This window comes from Callithrix jacchus, chromosome 22, assembly GCF_049354715.1.
Source record: "Callithrix jacchus isolate 240 chromosome 22, calJac240_pri, whole genome shotgun sequence".
Lineage (NCBI taxonomy): Eukaryota > Metazoa > Chordata > Mammalia > Primates > Cebidae > Callithrix > Callithrix jacchus.
This window is the reverse complement of record NC_133523.1, coordinates 17,778,490-17,792,723: the sequence shown is the minus strand read 5'-3', so window position 1 is coordinate 17,792,723 and position 14,234 is coordinate 17,778,490. Positions and strand designations below refer to the sequence as shown.

The window sequence follows — 14,234 nt, the reverse complement described above, 5'->3', positions numbered from 1 at the left end:
AGAAAAATTAGAACCACGAGAAAAAAATAGAAAGATGGAGGGGGTGGCTGAGGTCTTTGTGTGGTTCAGAGGGAAGATAAATATTTTATTTAATTTTAATTTTTTTTTTTTTTTGAGGTAAGAGTCTCACTCTGTGGCCCAGGCTGAAGTACAGTGCTGCAATCTCGGCTCACCGCAACCTCCACCTCCCAAGTTCAAGCGATTCTCCTGCCTCAGCCTCCCGAGTAGCTGGAATTACAGGTATGCACCACCTCACCTGGCTAGTTTTTGTATTTTTAGTAGAGACGGAGTTTCACCATGTTGGCCAGTGTGGTGTCAAACTGGCTTCAAATGCTTCACCTGCCTTGGCCTCCCAAAGTACTGGGATTACAGGCCTGAGCCACTGCACCCAGCCAAATACTTTCTGTTGATGCATCGGTTGTAAGCACCACATCCATGCCTCTCACAGGAGGGGTGTTCTGCCCACAGGAACACATGTTGATGTCTGGATAAATTTTTTTTTTCTTTTTTATAAAGATGGGGTTTCGCCATGTTGGTCAGGCTGGTCTTGAACTCCTGACCTCAGGTGATCCGCCCGCCTTGGCCTCCAAAGTGCTTGGATTACAGGCGTGAGCCACCATGCCTGGCCTGGATAAATTTTTTAGTTGTCACCACGGGGGGTGGGGTGCTGCTCTTGGTGTCTGAAGAGGGGAGGCCAGGGAGCTGCTTATCACCCTGTGGTGCCCAGGACGGCCTCACCCCAGAGGTCGATCAGTACCAAATGTCAGCAGTGCTGATGCTGCGACACCTTGTGGAAGAACAAACAGAATGAACCATTTCCAGACAAGCTGAAAGAAAATGAAAAGGGGGAAAAAGCTCACAGAACTCATAGAAAAAAAGAAAAACCACTAGGCACAGTGGCTCACGCCTGTAATCCCAGCACTTTGGGAGGCCGAGGTAGGCGGAACACCTGAGGTCAGGAGTTCAAGATCAGCCTGGCCAACATGGTAAAACCGTCTTTATTAAAAAAAAAAAAAAAAAAGCAGAAAAAAAAAGAAAAACCCTATCTCTACTGAAAATACAAAATTAGCCAGGTGTGGTGGCGGATACCTGTAATCCCAGCTACTTGGGAGATGGACACAGAAGAATTGCTTGAACCTGGGAGGTGGATATTGTGGTGAGCCGAGATCGCGCCATTGCACTCCAGCCTGGGCAATGAGCAAAAAACATCTCTGTCTCAAAAAATAAATATATTTAAAATTTTTTAAAATTATTTGTGGAGGGCCAGGTACTGTGGCTCCTGCCTGTAATCCCAACAATTTGGGAAGTTGAGGTGGGCAGATCTCTTGAGCCCAGGAATTTAACATCAGCCTGGGCAACATAGCAAGACCCTGTCTCTACAAAATACAAAAAATTAGCCAGGTGCAGTGGTCTGCACCTGTAGTCCCAGCTACTTGGGAGGCTGAGGTGGGAGGATCACTTGAGCCTGGGAAATTGAGGCTGCAGTGAGCTGCGAGTGTGCCACTGCACTCCAGCCTGGGTGACAGAGTGAGAACCCTGTCCCACCAAAAAAAAAAAATTATTTGTAGAGACAGGGTTTTACTATGTTGCCCAGGCTGGTCTCAAACTCCCGGTCTCAAGTGATACTCCTGCCTCAGCTTTCCAAAGAACTGGGATTACAGGTGTGAGCCACCATGCCTGGCCATAAATTTGTTGTTTGTTTTCTGAGACAAGTTCTTGCTCTGTCACCCATGCTGGGATGCAATGGTGCCATCTCAACTCGCTACAGCCTCTACCGCCCAGGCTCAAGCCATCCTCCCACTTCAGCCTCCAAAGTAGTGGTAATTACAGGCACATGCCATCATGCCCAGTATTTTTTCTAGAGAGAGGGTTTCACCATGCTGCACAGGCTGGTCTTGAACTTGTGAGCTCAAGTGATCCAACTGCCTCAGCCTCCTAAAGTGCTGGAATAACAGGCGTGAGCCACTGCACCCAGCCTGCAAATGAGCTATTCTTAAAAGGAAAGAGCTGTAAGCTAGACTGGAGGAAAAAATCAACCAACTAGCCAGCCAGCCAACCAACCAGGCAGTGATAAATTGTGAGATATATCTATTTTTGTTTTGTTTTTGAGATGGAGTCTTGCTCTGTTGCTCAGTTTGGAGTACAGTGGTGTCATCTTGGCTCACTGCAACCTCTGCCTCCCGGGTTCAAGTGATTCTCTTGCTTCAGCCTCCTGAGTAGTTGGGACTACAGGTGTGCACCACCATGCCCAGCTAACTTTTGTATTTTTAGTAGAAATGGGGTTTCACCATGTTGGTCAGGTTGATCTTGAACTCCTGACCTGCCTGGACTTCCCAAAGTGCTGTCCTGATCCACCTGCCTGGACTTCCCAAAGTGCTGGGATTACAGGTGTGAGACACCATGCCTGGTCTTTTTTTTGAAAGGCAGTCTTGCTCTGTTGCCCAGGCTGGAGTGCAGCAGCATGATCTCAGCTCACTGCAACCTCTGCCTCCTGGGTTCAAGCAGTTCCCCTGCCTCAGCCTCCTGAGTAGCTTGGATTACAGGTGCACGCCACCAAGCCCAGCTAATTTTTGTAGCTTTTTTTTTTTTTTGAGATGGGGTTTCTCCATCTTGATCAGGCTGGTCTTGAATTCCCTATCTCAGGTGATCCGCCCACCTTGGCCTCCCAAAGTGCTGGGATTACAGGCGTGAGCCACCCTGCCCAGCCTTAATTTTTGTATTTTTAGTAGAGACAGGGTTTCACCATATTGGCCAGGCTGGTCACGAACTCTTGACCTCAAGTGATCTGCCTGCCTTGGCCTCCCAAAGTGCTGGGATTGCAGGCATGGGCCACTGCACCTGGTCCAGATACCATTTTTTTACTTGTCAGATTATGGAAGATCAAAGATGGGTGAGAGTAAGTGGTATAAATCCATATGATCTATTTGCAGGCATACCTGGCATTTCTATTCCTTTTTGGATAGGCTGCCCCCAAAGATGACCCCAAAAGGACTCAGAGCTACCTAGGACATAACCCCAGGAAGCACCATGGCAGATGAGAGCTGAGACAAGGAGGGAAGGTGCCCTGCAGGGGGCACCAATGAGCAGGTGACACTGGGGGCAACCCGTGCTCAGTCCTGCTAGGGGCCTTAGGGGAGCAGTGTAGAGAGCACTCAACTCAGTGATCCACACCCAAGAATGGGTTAAGCCACCTACACACCTACCTTCAGTCATTGGCCGCACCTGGGGTACCGGGTTGTGTTTCTTTGGGAGACTCCTAGGCTGGACGGAATTTCTTATAGCAAAAAGCGTTTGGTGGCTGGGCGCAGTGGCTCACACCTGTAATCCCAGCACTTTGGGAGGCCGAAGCAGGCAGATCACCCGAGGTCAGGAGTTCGAGACCAGCCTGGCCAACACGGTGAAACCCCATCTTTACTAAAAATACAAAAAATTAGCTGGGCGTGGTAGCGGGCACCTATAATCTCAGCTACTCAGGAGGCTGAGGCAGGGGAATCGCTTGAACCCAGAAGGCAGAGGTTGCGGTGAGCCAAGATCCCACCACTGCACTCCAGCCTGGGCAACAAGAGCGAAACTCCATCTCAAAAACAGACAGAAGTCCCACTAGTTCCTTATAGGTAACATCTCTGATGTATGGGCCACCACGGGTAATCGTTGCTTCCGTTGTTTCTCAGGAACAGGGTCAGTTGTTGTCCAGTTCGAACAGGCTGAGAGCGGAACCTTTACCTCGGCCTGTGTGTATTTGGTGACCTTTTGATGTTAGAGGGCCAGACACTCCACCCTCAGATCAGGATAACAACTGTGAACACACATCCCATGAAGGGCAATGAAGCTTGACCGCACACGCATGGTTCTCTGACTGCCCCACTTCTCCTTAGCCCCCATCACTCTTCCCATGTCTCTGACCACCTTGCTCCTCTATCCCTTAAATGCCTCTAAAACTCCATCTTCAGGGAGGCAGATTTGAGATGTGTCCTCCTGTCTCCTCACTTGGCTGCCTCGTGAATAGACTCTTTGCTGCAAAACCTGTCATCTCTGTTGTTAACATAAGGGATACATGAATTTGTTTTCTTTTTTTGTTGTTGTTGAGATGGAGTCTCACTCTGTCGTGCAGGCTGGAGGGCAGTGGCACAATCTCAGCTTATTCAACCTCTGCCTCCTGGGTTTAAGCAATTCTCCTGCCTCAGTCTTCCGAGTAGCTGGGATTACAGGCGCCTGCCACCACACCCGGCTAATTTTTGTATTTTTGATAGAGACTGGGTTTCACCATGTTGGTCAGGCTGGTCTTGAACTCCTAACCTTGTGATCCGCCCACCTCGGCCTCCCAAAGTGCTGGGATTATAGGTGTGAGCCCGGTGGGATGCGTGCATTTCTGAGTAGCTGGGACTACAGGCATGCACCTCCAAGACTGGCTTTTTTTTTGTTTTTGAGACGGAGTCTCGCTCAGTCACCCGGGCTGGAGTGCAATGGCTCACTGCAACCTCTGTCTCTCAAGTTCAAGCGACTCTTGCCTTAGCCTCCAGAGTGCTGGGATTTTTGTGTTTTAGTAGAGACAGAGTTTCACCATGTTGGCCAGGCTGGTCTTGAACTTGTGACCTCAAGTGATCCACCCACCGCGGTCTCCCAAAGTGCTGGGATTACAGGTATAAGCCACTGCGCCTGGCCTAATTTTTAAATTTTTTTGTAGAGGAGGTGTTTTCATGATGTTGCCCAGGCTGGTCTCAAACTCCTGGGCTCAAGCAATCAATCTGCCTCAGTGTCACAAAGTGCTAGGATTACAGGAGTGAGCCACTGTGCCCGGCCTGGTAAATTTCATCATGGGAATCCTCGAGGAGAAAACTGCATAGATGTTAAACAATGAGACTGGCTTTTTATTTATTTTTTGAGATAGAGTCTCACTCTATTGCCCAGGCTGGAGTGCAATGGTGCGATCTCGGCTTACCGCAACCTCCGTCTGCTGGGTTCAAGCGATTCTCCTGCCTCAGCCTCCCGAGTAGCTGGGATTACAGGCATGCACCACCATGCCCGGCTGATTTTGTATTTTTCTGTAGAGATGGGGTTTCACCATGTTGGCCAGGCTGGTCTCAATCTCCTGACCTCAGGTGATCTGCCCGCCTCAGCCTCCCAAAGTGCTGGGTTACAGGCATGGGCCACCGTCCGGCTGATTTTGTATTTTTAATAGAGACTGGGTTTCACCATGTTGGTCAGGCTGGTCTTGAACTCCTAACCTTGTGATCCGCCCGCCTCGGCCTCCCAAAGTGCTGGGTTACAGGCGTGGGCCACCGTCCGGCTGATTTTGTATTTTTAATAGAGACTGGGTTTCACCATGTTGGTCAGGCTGGTCTTGAACTCCTAACCTTGTGATCCGCCCGCCTCGGCCTCCCAAAGTGCTGGGTTACAGGCGTGGGCCACCGTCTGGCTGATTTTATATTTTTTGTAGGATGGGGTTTCACCATGTTGGTCAGGCTGGTCTTGAACTCCTAACCTTGTGATCCGTCCGCCTCGGCCTCCCAAAGTGCTGGGTTACAGGCGTGGGCCACCGTCCGGCTGATTAAAGACTTTCATCCAGAACTTTTAACACAAACATGTCAAAACCATTTCAACCCTGTTTGGGGGTTCATGGGGGAAGATGGGGGAGTCAGAGTCAAACAAGAGTCATAAGCAGAAGAAATCATTTAAATTTTTATTAAATATACTCTCTTGGCACAAATCTTTAAAATATATAAACATTAGATATAAACAGTGTCTTCATGGCATCAAAATATAACTCCAGACCAGGACCAGCGACCAGCAGGAAGGGGAGTGACTGCAGAGCCTCGAGTGCCTGGCTGTGTGCAGGGGTCGGGGAACAGCACTGCCCCCCACTCCTGCCGGGTCCCATTCATCTGGGAGCCATCTCACGGAGGCATGCTGGGGTCTGCAGGGTCTGGGGGACCCTCCTACCCACACCTTTTCTCTCCTGCTCAGCCTGTGGCCTAAAATCCACCGACTTGGTCTCACCTACCTGGGGCAGACCCCGGGTCCCTGCTGCTGTTGCATGCCTGTGGGAGTTGGGTGCCCTCCTGTCTCCCTGTGACGGGGGCCCCGCCTCTCCTGCCAAGTCTGGGTGCTGGGTAAGGGATGCCCATCCAGCGGCACAGCCCCTCACAGTCCTCACAGGCTGCCTGGGCCTCTCAGGATGAGATTAGGGATGGCTGGTGGCCACATGCAAGGAGGGTCAGAGAACAGTCTGCACACCCACAGGTCCAAGGCAAGAAGAACAGGAGGTGGACAGAAGGAAGGGAGAAATGAAGTCACGACTGGCGATGCACAAGCTCAGATCCCTTCACATAGTGTGTGCTGGGCCAGCCGTGGAAAGCAACACTTATGGTCATGCTCGCTCTGGCACCAGGCGGACCAGTCAGGGGTTCCATGTGAATAGACCATAGACCCAGGGTCAGCCACGTTGAAAAAAAAAAAAATCAAACTCACAAGGTCATCAGGAAATGGGTGTTTTTGAGTCCCTGTGATACCTGGCGGGCCCTGGGGGACTTCTCTGAGAGACCAGTTAGCTGGGGTTCCCCTAGGTACCTCAGCTGTTCCTCACCTCCCACCCCCAGGCTGTCCTGTCATGAGGCTCCCACTCTGGGGGGATCAAGGCTCCATTTCATGGAAACCGAACAACCCCTTGTGGGCTTTAAATTGCTCCATGTCCCAGCCAAAGTGCTGCTCAAGAGGGGACCCCGGGACCTGTTGGATACCACAGCTGGGCAGAGGGTTGGGGCCCTGAGACCCAGCCTCTATTGGTGTGGCCTGGGGATACAGGAGCTTCTAGGCCAAAGGAGGCAGCTTGGGTGCTCACATTTCAGCAGCTGCCGCAGGCTGCGGGTCTCACCCAAACCTGAGGCAGTTCCGTGTGGTGGTCCAGGCCTCAAACCCTGGAGCAAGCAAGACTCTCACGGGAAGGTTACAAAGCAGGTGGCCAGGCCACCCTGCAGGGAGCTGTGCTCTTGGGGACCCAGCTGCTTGCATGTCTAGGATAGACAGGAGGCTCTGGGGGAACATGGTTCCAGCAGGAGGCTCTGGTGACTGAGAAGTCGTGGCCTCGGGCAAATACTGGAGAAGGCAGGACTGGCAGGGTGGGGTGGGCCAGGGGCTGCATTTGTAGCCAAAGCTGAGCAGAAGGCTCACCCCATCCTGGGCAGGGTCTGCCTGCAGGAAAGGCACCCCTGTACCCTGGAGGCCGGGCAGGCACGCGGAGTCAGAACAAGGAGGGCCAGGCGCGGTCTGGCTCTGAGCCTGGTGAGACAGGGGTCACTAGAAATCAGCAGCAAGTCAGAGGACACACTAGACCAGGAGGTGGAGCCTACCACACCCCACTAGGACCTTTTAGGCAACACCTCCGGCAGACAGCGCCAGCCTCTGCGGAGGAGGGAAGAGGGGTGCCGCGGGACCCCCCATACCACTGCCCCAACACTGCACTTCCAGGGCCGCCAGCTTTGCACCTGCGGACTCCAAGTCCAGGCCCCTCAGGACCACCTGCTCGTTCCACAAAGCGCCCCATGTGGCTCCTGAGGTGGAACCAAGCGCACCCCCGTTCCAGGGGCTCAATACCAAAGGGGTCACCAGCCCACCGTCCTGAGAGCAGCTCAGGGTCCCCTAGCTCTGCAGGTGCCGCAGCAGGATCTGCATGAGGTCGAAGGTGGTGAAGCTGATGCCCACGGCGATGGGACCCTTGAGCCAGTTCATGCTCAAGCCTTTGTAGAGGCCGCGCACAGCGCCCTCCTCCTGCACGATAGTGCGCAAAGTGCAGGCGATGGAGGCGCGCGGGTAGCCCGTGACGCCGGCCGTCTGCATGCGCCGCCGCACCACATCCAGTGGGTACGAGGCCGACTGCCCGATGAGGCCAGCGCAGGCGCCGAAGATCATGCGCTCGAAGGGGTAGGGCTGACGGCGGCCGCTGTACTCTGCGGGGTGAGGGGCGGGAGGGCCGTGAGGGAGCCGCGAGGGGGCGTGCACCCTGCGCCCCTGCGCGCACGCACTTGCACCAGTAGGATCAACCTGCGTGCACATACACGCACGCACTTGCAGCCCCACGTGTGTGCGCACTCATGCGTACCCACATCCCCCCACTGCCTCACCTCCAGGTTGCTCCTTTCCAATCAAACTCGAGAAATAAAATATCTTAAAAGGCAGAAACGCACAGAGAATCATAGAACCAACACCCAGAGCTAATCAGCTTTACTCCATGTCTACTAAGGTAAGGAACATTCTAGGTGCTCGCGTGCCCAGTATCTGACAGGCGCCCTCCCTGGGTAGCGCTTAGGAGCTGTTGCACAGAGTGGACATGAGTGACCGTGAACTACACGGCGCACTGTCTCGTGGGTCCAAACGGGATGTGTGGGCGTGGAGGAGGAAGGAGCAGCAACAGATCAGTAGGGGTTCTTTAAACATTTGTAACAGTAAATTTAGAACTAGGAATTTAAAACAGCCAGGGCCGGGCGCGGCGGCTCAGGCCTGTAATCCCAGCACTTTAGGAGGCCAAGGTGGGTGGATCACTTTAGCTCAGGAGTTGCAGACCAGTCTGGCCAACATGGTGAAACCCCGTCTCTACCAAAAACACACAAAAAGTAGCCGGGTGTTGGGGCTGGCACCTGTAATACACAAGAATCGCTTGAACCCTGGAGGGGGAGGTTGCAGTAAACTGAGATCACGCCACTGCACTCCAGCCTGGGCAACAGAGAGAGACTCTGTCTCAAAAAAACAGCCAGACAGGAGACGCTGTGATCTACTCACCAGATGGGCAAAAACACGGGGTCTGATGGCACCACGTGGAATGAGAACACAGGGACAAGGGTTGGGAAGCACTCCAGAGAGAAACACAGAAAATCGGGTTTTACACTCACACAAGGAGAGGAGCTCCTGGATGCTGACTGATCACAGAAAACCTGGCAACAGCCAAAGGGCAGTCCAAGAAGGGAAGGCCCACCATGCAGCCACTGAAAAGGCGGCACAGAGCACAGAGCCGGTGGGCACACCCCACACCAGGGGAGCTGACTCCACGGGGAGCATTTTATATACCTAAAACAAGTTCTAATTTGTTCTCACCACAGATACGTGCAGCATACAGAAGCATTTTCAAAGCAGTCTTGAAGGGTGCAACCCCCACTTCTAATAAGAGGCCCTAGGAGAGAGACTTGGACCCTCAGCATTACCCCTAACATTTTATTTATTTGGCAAAAGATGTCTGGGAATAGGCTGAGCGCAGTGGCTCACACCTTTTAAAGGATCGCTTGAGCCCAGGAGTTTGAGACCAGCTTGGGCAACAGGGAGACCGTGTCTGTATATATATAAAAACAAAAACAAAAACATCTGGGAGCAAATGAGCAAAATGTGAATGGCTGTTTACATGGGTAGCAGGTATGAGTATTACGACATTCTTTGTACTTTTCGATTTTCTCCCAACTACCAAAACAAGCAACAGTACTTCCCTTCCATGTGGCTTTTACCCATATGCTTTGCACGTGTGCTTGTGAAAATGTGAGGTGGTCAATGCTCTGGGTGACACACTGGGCTTCCCAGAGTCACTTTTTTTGAAACAGAGTCTCATTTTGTCACCCAGGCTGGAGTGCAGTGGTGAGATCATGGCTAACTGTAGCCTCAACCTCCCAGGCTTGGGGTGATCCTCCCACCTCAGCCTCTCTAGTAGCTGGGACCACAGGTATGTGCCACTGTGCCCAACTTTTCTTTCTATCTTTGGTAGAGACGGGGTTTCGCCATGTTACCCAGGCTGGTCTGGAACTCCTGACCTCAAGTGATCCACCCCCCTCAGCCTCCCAAAGTGCTGGGATTACAGATGCCAGCCCCTGCACCGGCCAGAGTTGCTCGCACATAGGCATTTAAGGCAGTGAGTCCAGGTTCCTCAGTGGCGGCTGGACACAGTGCATTCTCTCCTGATTTGGATATGGGTCTCCAGCCTGCCTCACCCAGGGTTGTACCCCACTCCACCAGGTCTCCAGGTCTGTGTGAGCCATGTGGAGCTGCGGTCCCCAGGGACTGCTTCCTGAACGTCCCCACCCCGTGCTCCCAGGTCTCCTTACCTCTGTGCAGGCTCTTGAGCGTCTCATAGGTGAAGAAGCTCAGGCCAGCATAGGGAATGACCCCCAGCACGGTGGGTGTAAATCCATGGTAGAGGGTCTTCAGCCCCTCTTCTCTCGAGATGCGGATGAAGACATGAAAGATGTTGCTGTACCTGCCAGGACAGAGCAGCCCAGCAGGTGAGACTCAGGCCTCCCAAGTACAGGGAGCAGCCACAGAGGCTCTCGGCTCGTCCCTCAGCCTGCTGGGCCTGCGCATGTCTGGATGTTGATGTTTGCCTTCTTCAAGACACGTAACCCATCTCCAAAGCTTTGGCATTAGAGGGAAATGCACAGCTAAACCCAGACCTCGCCTTTGCCACAGGAAGCACTCTGGCGTGCCTTGCCCTTGTCTTTTATTCTTACACTTTTTCTTTGTTTTTGAGGCAGTCTCCCTCTGTTACCCAGGCTGGAGGTCATGGCACAGTCTTGGCTCACTGAAATCTCTGCCTCCTGGGTTCAAGTGATTCTCCTGCTTCAGCCACCCAAGTAGCTGGGATTACAGACATGTGCCACCAGACCCAGCTAATTTTTATATTTTTAGTTGAGACAGCTCTGCCATGTTGACCAAGCTGGTCTTGAATTCCTAACCTCAGGTGATCCACCTACCTCGGCCTCCCAAAGTGCTGGGATTATAAGTGTGAACCACCATGCCCCGCCTCTATTTTTTTTCTTTTTTTTTTTTTTGGAGACAGAGTCTCACTCTGTGGCCCAGGCTGAAGTGCAGTGGCATAATCATGGCTCACTGCAGCCTCAACCTGCCAGACTCAGGCAATTCTCCTCCCTTAGCTTCTCAAGCAACTGGGACCACAGGTGTATGTCACCACATCAGGCTAATATTAGTTTTTGTAGAGACGGGGTCTCGCTATGTTGCCTAGGCTGGTCTCAAACTCCTGGGCTCAAGTGATCCTAGCCGTGGCTCCCAAAGTGCTGGGATTATAGGCATGAACCACCAAGCACAGTCTACTCTTACACATTTTTCATGATCATGGTATCTTCCCTGAATTAAGCATTCCATTCTCACACTTTTTTTTTTTTTTAAGACACAGTCTGGCTCTGTTGCCCAGGCTGGAGTGCAGTGGCTCCACCTCAGCTCACTGCAACCTCTGCCTCCCAAGTTCAAGTGATTCTCCTGCCTCAACCTCCTGGGTAGCCGGAAATATAGGCGCAAGTCACCATGCCCAGCTAATTTTTGTATTTTCAGTAGAGACAGGGTTTTACCATGTTGGAGAGGCTAGTCTCAGACTCCTGATCTCAAGTGATCCACCTGCCTCTGCCTCCCAAAGTGTTGGGATTATAGGCGTGAGCCGCTGCGCTCAGCCATATTTTGACACATTTTTTTTTTTTAAGATGGGGTTTCACCATGATGGCCAGGCTGGTCTTGAACCCCTGACCTCAGGTGATCCACCCACCTCTGCTTCCCAAAGTGCTGGGATTACAGGCGTGAGCCACCGTTCAGGCCCTGACACATATTTTGTTTTGTTTCTGTTTTGAGATGGAGTCTTGCTCTGTCGTCCAGGCTGCAGTGCACTGGCAAGATAGCTCACTGCAACCTCCGCCTCCCAGGTTCAAGCAATTATCCTGCCTCAGCCTCCCAAGCAGCTGGGATTACAGGCATGTGCCACCACACCTGGCTAATTTTCGTAATTTTAGCAGAGGCAGAGTTTCACCATGTGGGTCAGGTTCGTCTTGAACTTCTGACCTCATGATCTGCCCGCCTTGGCTGGGACTACAGGTGTGAGCTACTGCCCCGGGCCCTCTTACACATTTTTAATGCATCTATGCCCAATTAAAATGAAGACTCTTGGTTTGATCCAAGCAGAAACTGACCCCCAGGCTAGGAGAACAAATCGCTGCCTTTCTGGAACAGCTACAAAATGACACACCAGGCCTGCCCTGCTGACACCGAGGCCCGGAGGCAAACCCCAGGGGCCCGACAGAGAAAGAGATTCCAACCTGGGAGCCCACCACCGATGTAAGGACTCACATTTCCTTCGGGGTTACGGCCATCCGAGCTCTGACCAGGTCCAGGGGGTAGGTCAGCGAAGCGGCTGTCGTTCCAGCCAGTGCTCCCGCGAAGAGGCGAGGCCAAGGGGGCAGGGCTCTGAACAGGGCACGGGGAGAAGGGGAGACGGTAGTGAGGGGGTGCAGATGCTCAGAGGCCTGGCCTGGAGCACCCGCACCGCACCGCTCTGCTGGGGCGGGGACAGGGGTGGGGACTGAGGAACACAAGGTGGGCTGGCTTCCTCGTGGCCAAGCTGATGGGGTCTTTGGAGTGGGCCTCATTTTGAGGTTTACTTGGCTGCCTTCCCTTCCCCCCTTCTGGCATGAATTAATGAATGTGTATTTTCCCTACGGCCCTGGGGGTATGGTGGCCTGCCCCTCTGGGATTTATGTGTGGGGGTGGAGAAACGTCTGGAGACAAACGGGCAAAGGAAAGGGGCTCTGAAGACAGAATAGGGAATATGACAGAGTCGGGGGTCGCCTCAGGAGTTGCGGGAAGAGGGAGGATGGGGCTAGGGGCAGGGCAAGGAGAGGAAAACGCGGAGCGAGCGAGGCAGAGGGCGGGGAGTGGGCGGGGCTATGCGGGGCGGGGCGGGGCGGGGCCTCACTCTCCGTGAAAGCCGTAGTAGCGGCCCAGGATGCGCTTGTACTCTTCGTGTGCGCTGAACTGGATGGCGGCGTAGGGCACCACACGCACCATGGTGGCCGAGTTTCCGCGCCACAAGCTGAGGAAGCCCTCGTTGAGGTAGGTGTAGTAGAGGACCCGGAAGGCCTCCTGGGGATAAGCAGGGAAGTCAACATCCCTCCGCCTCTGCGTGCCCTCCCCGCGCGCCTATGTGACCAGAGAGCGCCCCAAAAGTGCAGAGGCAGGGCCGGGATGACCCCATCCCATGTGAGGGCTCCACCCTGATTGGTCCAGACTGACATTTTCAACCCCAGGCCTCTCCCCCTTCCCTGTGTTTTATGGGCCTCCTACCCCAGCAAGTTCTCCACTCCGGGGGATGGCAAAGCGAACCAGTCTGCAAAGCAGCTCAGAACCCTGCCCAGGGGCATGTCTGTCGGCGTTTAGCATTCTAGCCTTAACATTTTATCTTTTTCTTTATTAAGAAGGTAGCACCTGCTCTCTGTTTAACAATAAATCAAACAAAAACGTTGTTTTAGAGCTGTCGAGTCTCCCCACCCCACTGCCAGAAGGACACTTGGGATGTCCTGTCAGTTCCCAGGCTGAGCTGTGTCCAGGCAGCTGGGGATGACAGCTCTGTCCTGTCCCCACCCCTGAGACTCCTCAGACCACCTGCCTAACTCCCGCCAGCCCAGCAGGGTGGTGGTGACTATCCCCAGGCCAGGGGCGGTGACATAGTGGCTCACCTTGGCAGAAAATCTTTTTGAAGACACTGGAAAAAACAAAAGCACAAGAGACACTGAGATGCAAAGGACAGAACCCCCCATCTGCGTGGTCCCACCCCCAGTACCCCCTCGCAGGGTGCCCTCCTCTTCCACCCTAGTCTTGTCCCAGGAAGGAAGGGGAGCTGACACGCGACCTTCAGAACAGTGAGGGTCTCACGTGAGAGAAGAACGTGTCTGAGATGGGTTAACTCAGCACCCCGTCCCAGGACTAGAGTCTCATTCACCCAAACTCACCATTGCACTCCAAACCCTGCAGGGAAGGTGTCCTAGCTGCCAGGCACATGGGTCTCAACTGAGAAGCCCTGGCTCTCTCAGAACAAGACCTGCAGGGGTCTATGTGTGGGGTCTGCCCTCTCTTCCAGACACGCCCCTCCCAGGGCCCCAGCACAGGCACCGCTATCCTGCCTCTCCCATCCCCTGTGGCTACCCAGTTCTCTCTCTGGTTCTGTGCTGCCCTTGAGCGTGGGGGACCTGAGCCATAGTGGGCCATGAGGACTCCTAGGAGAGATCCAGAAAAACAGGCCTGGCAGCCCGCCATCTCACCCCTTGGCCCCCACCACTTGTATGTGCAACGGGCATGCATGCCTGCTGCCTCCAGGGTTGATCCCCAGTTCCCTGCAGAACACAACACCCCATACCTGCTCCTGTGCACTTAAAGGGGCCTGCCCTGGCCAGGCGTAGTGACTCATGCCTGTAATCCCAGCACTCTGG

At 53.5% G+C, this 14,234-nt stretch overlaps 1 protein-coding gene across 2 annotated transcripts in view; it reads right to left on the bottom strand.

The window, feature by feature from the left end:
• Window positions 1-5,661: 5,661 nt before the first annotated feature.
• Window positions 5,662-14,234, bottom strand: part of SLC25A42 (solute carrier family 25 member 42) — a 38,023-nt gene continuing 29,450 nt past the window's right edge. For both annotated transcript variants that reach the window (XM_035283958.3, XM_008987545.5), the window contains exons 4-8: window positions 13,485-13,510; window positions 12,725-12,891; window positions 12,100-12,216; window positions 10,077-10,228; window positions 5,662-7,943 (exon numbers count right to left, since the gene is read on the bottom strand). In XM_035283958.3, the coding sequence (XP_035139849.1) occupies window positions 7,636-7,943; window positions 10,077-10,228; window positions 12,100-12,216; window positions 12,725-12,891; window positions 13,485-13,510 (770 nt within the window). In that variant the 3' untranslated portion in view covers window positions 5,662-7,635. The remainder of the gene's footprint in view (window positions 7,944-10,076; window positions 10,229-12,099; window positions 12,217-12,724; window positions 12,892-13,484; window positions 13,511-14,234) is intronic.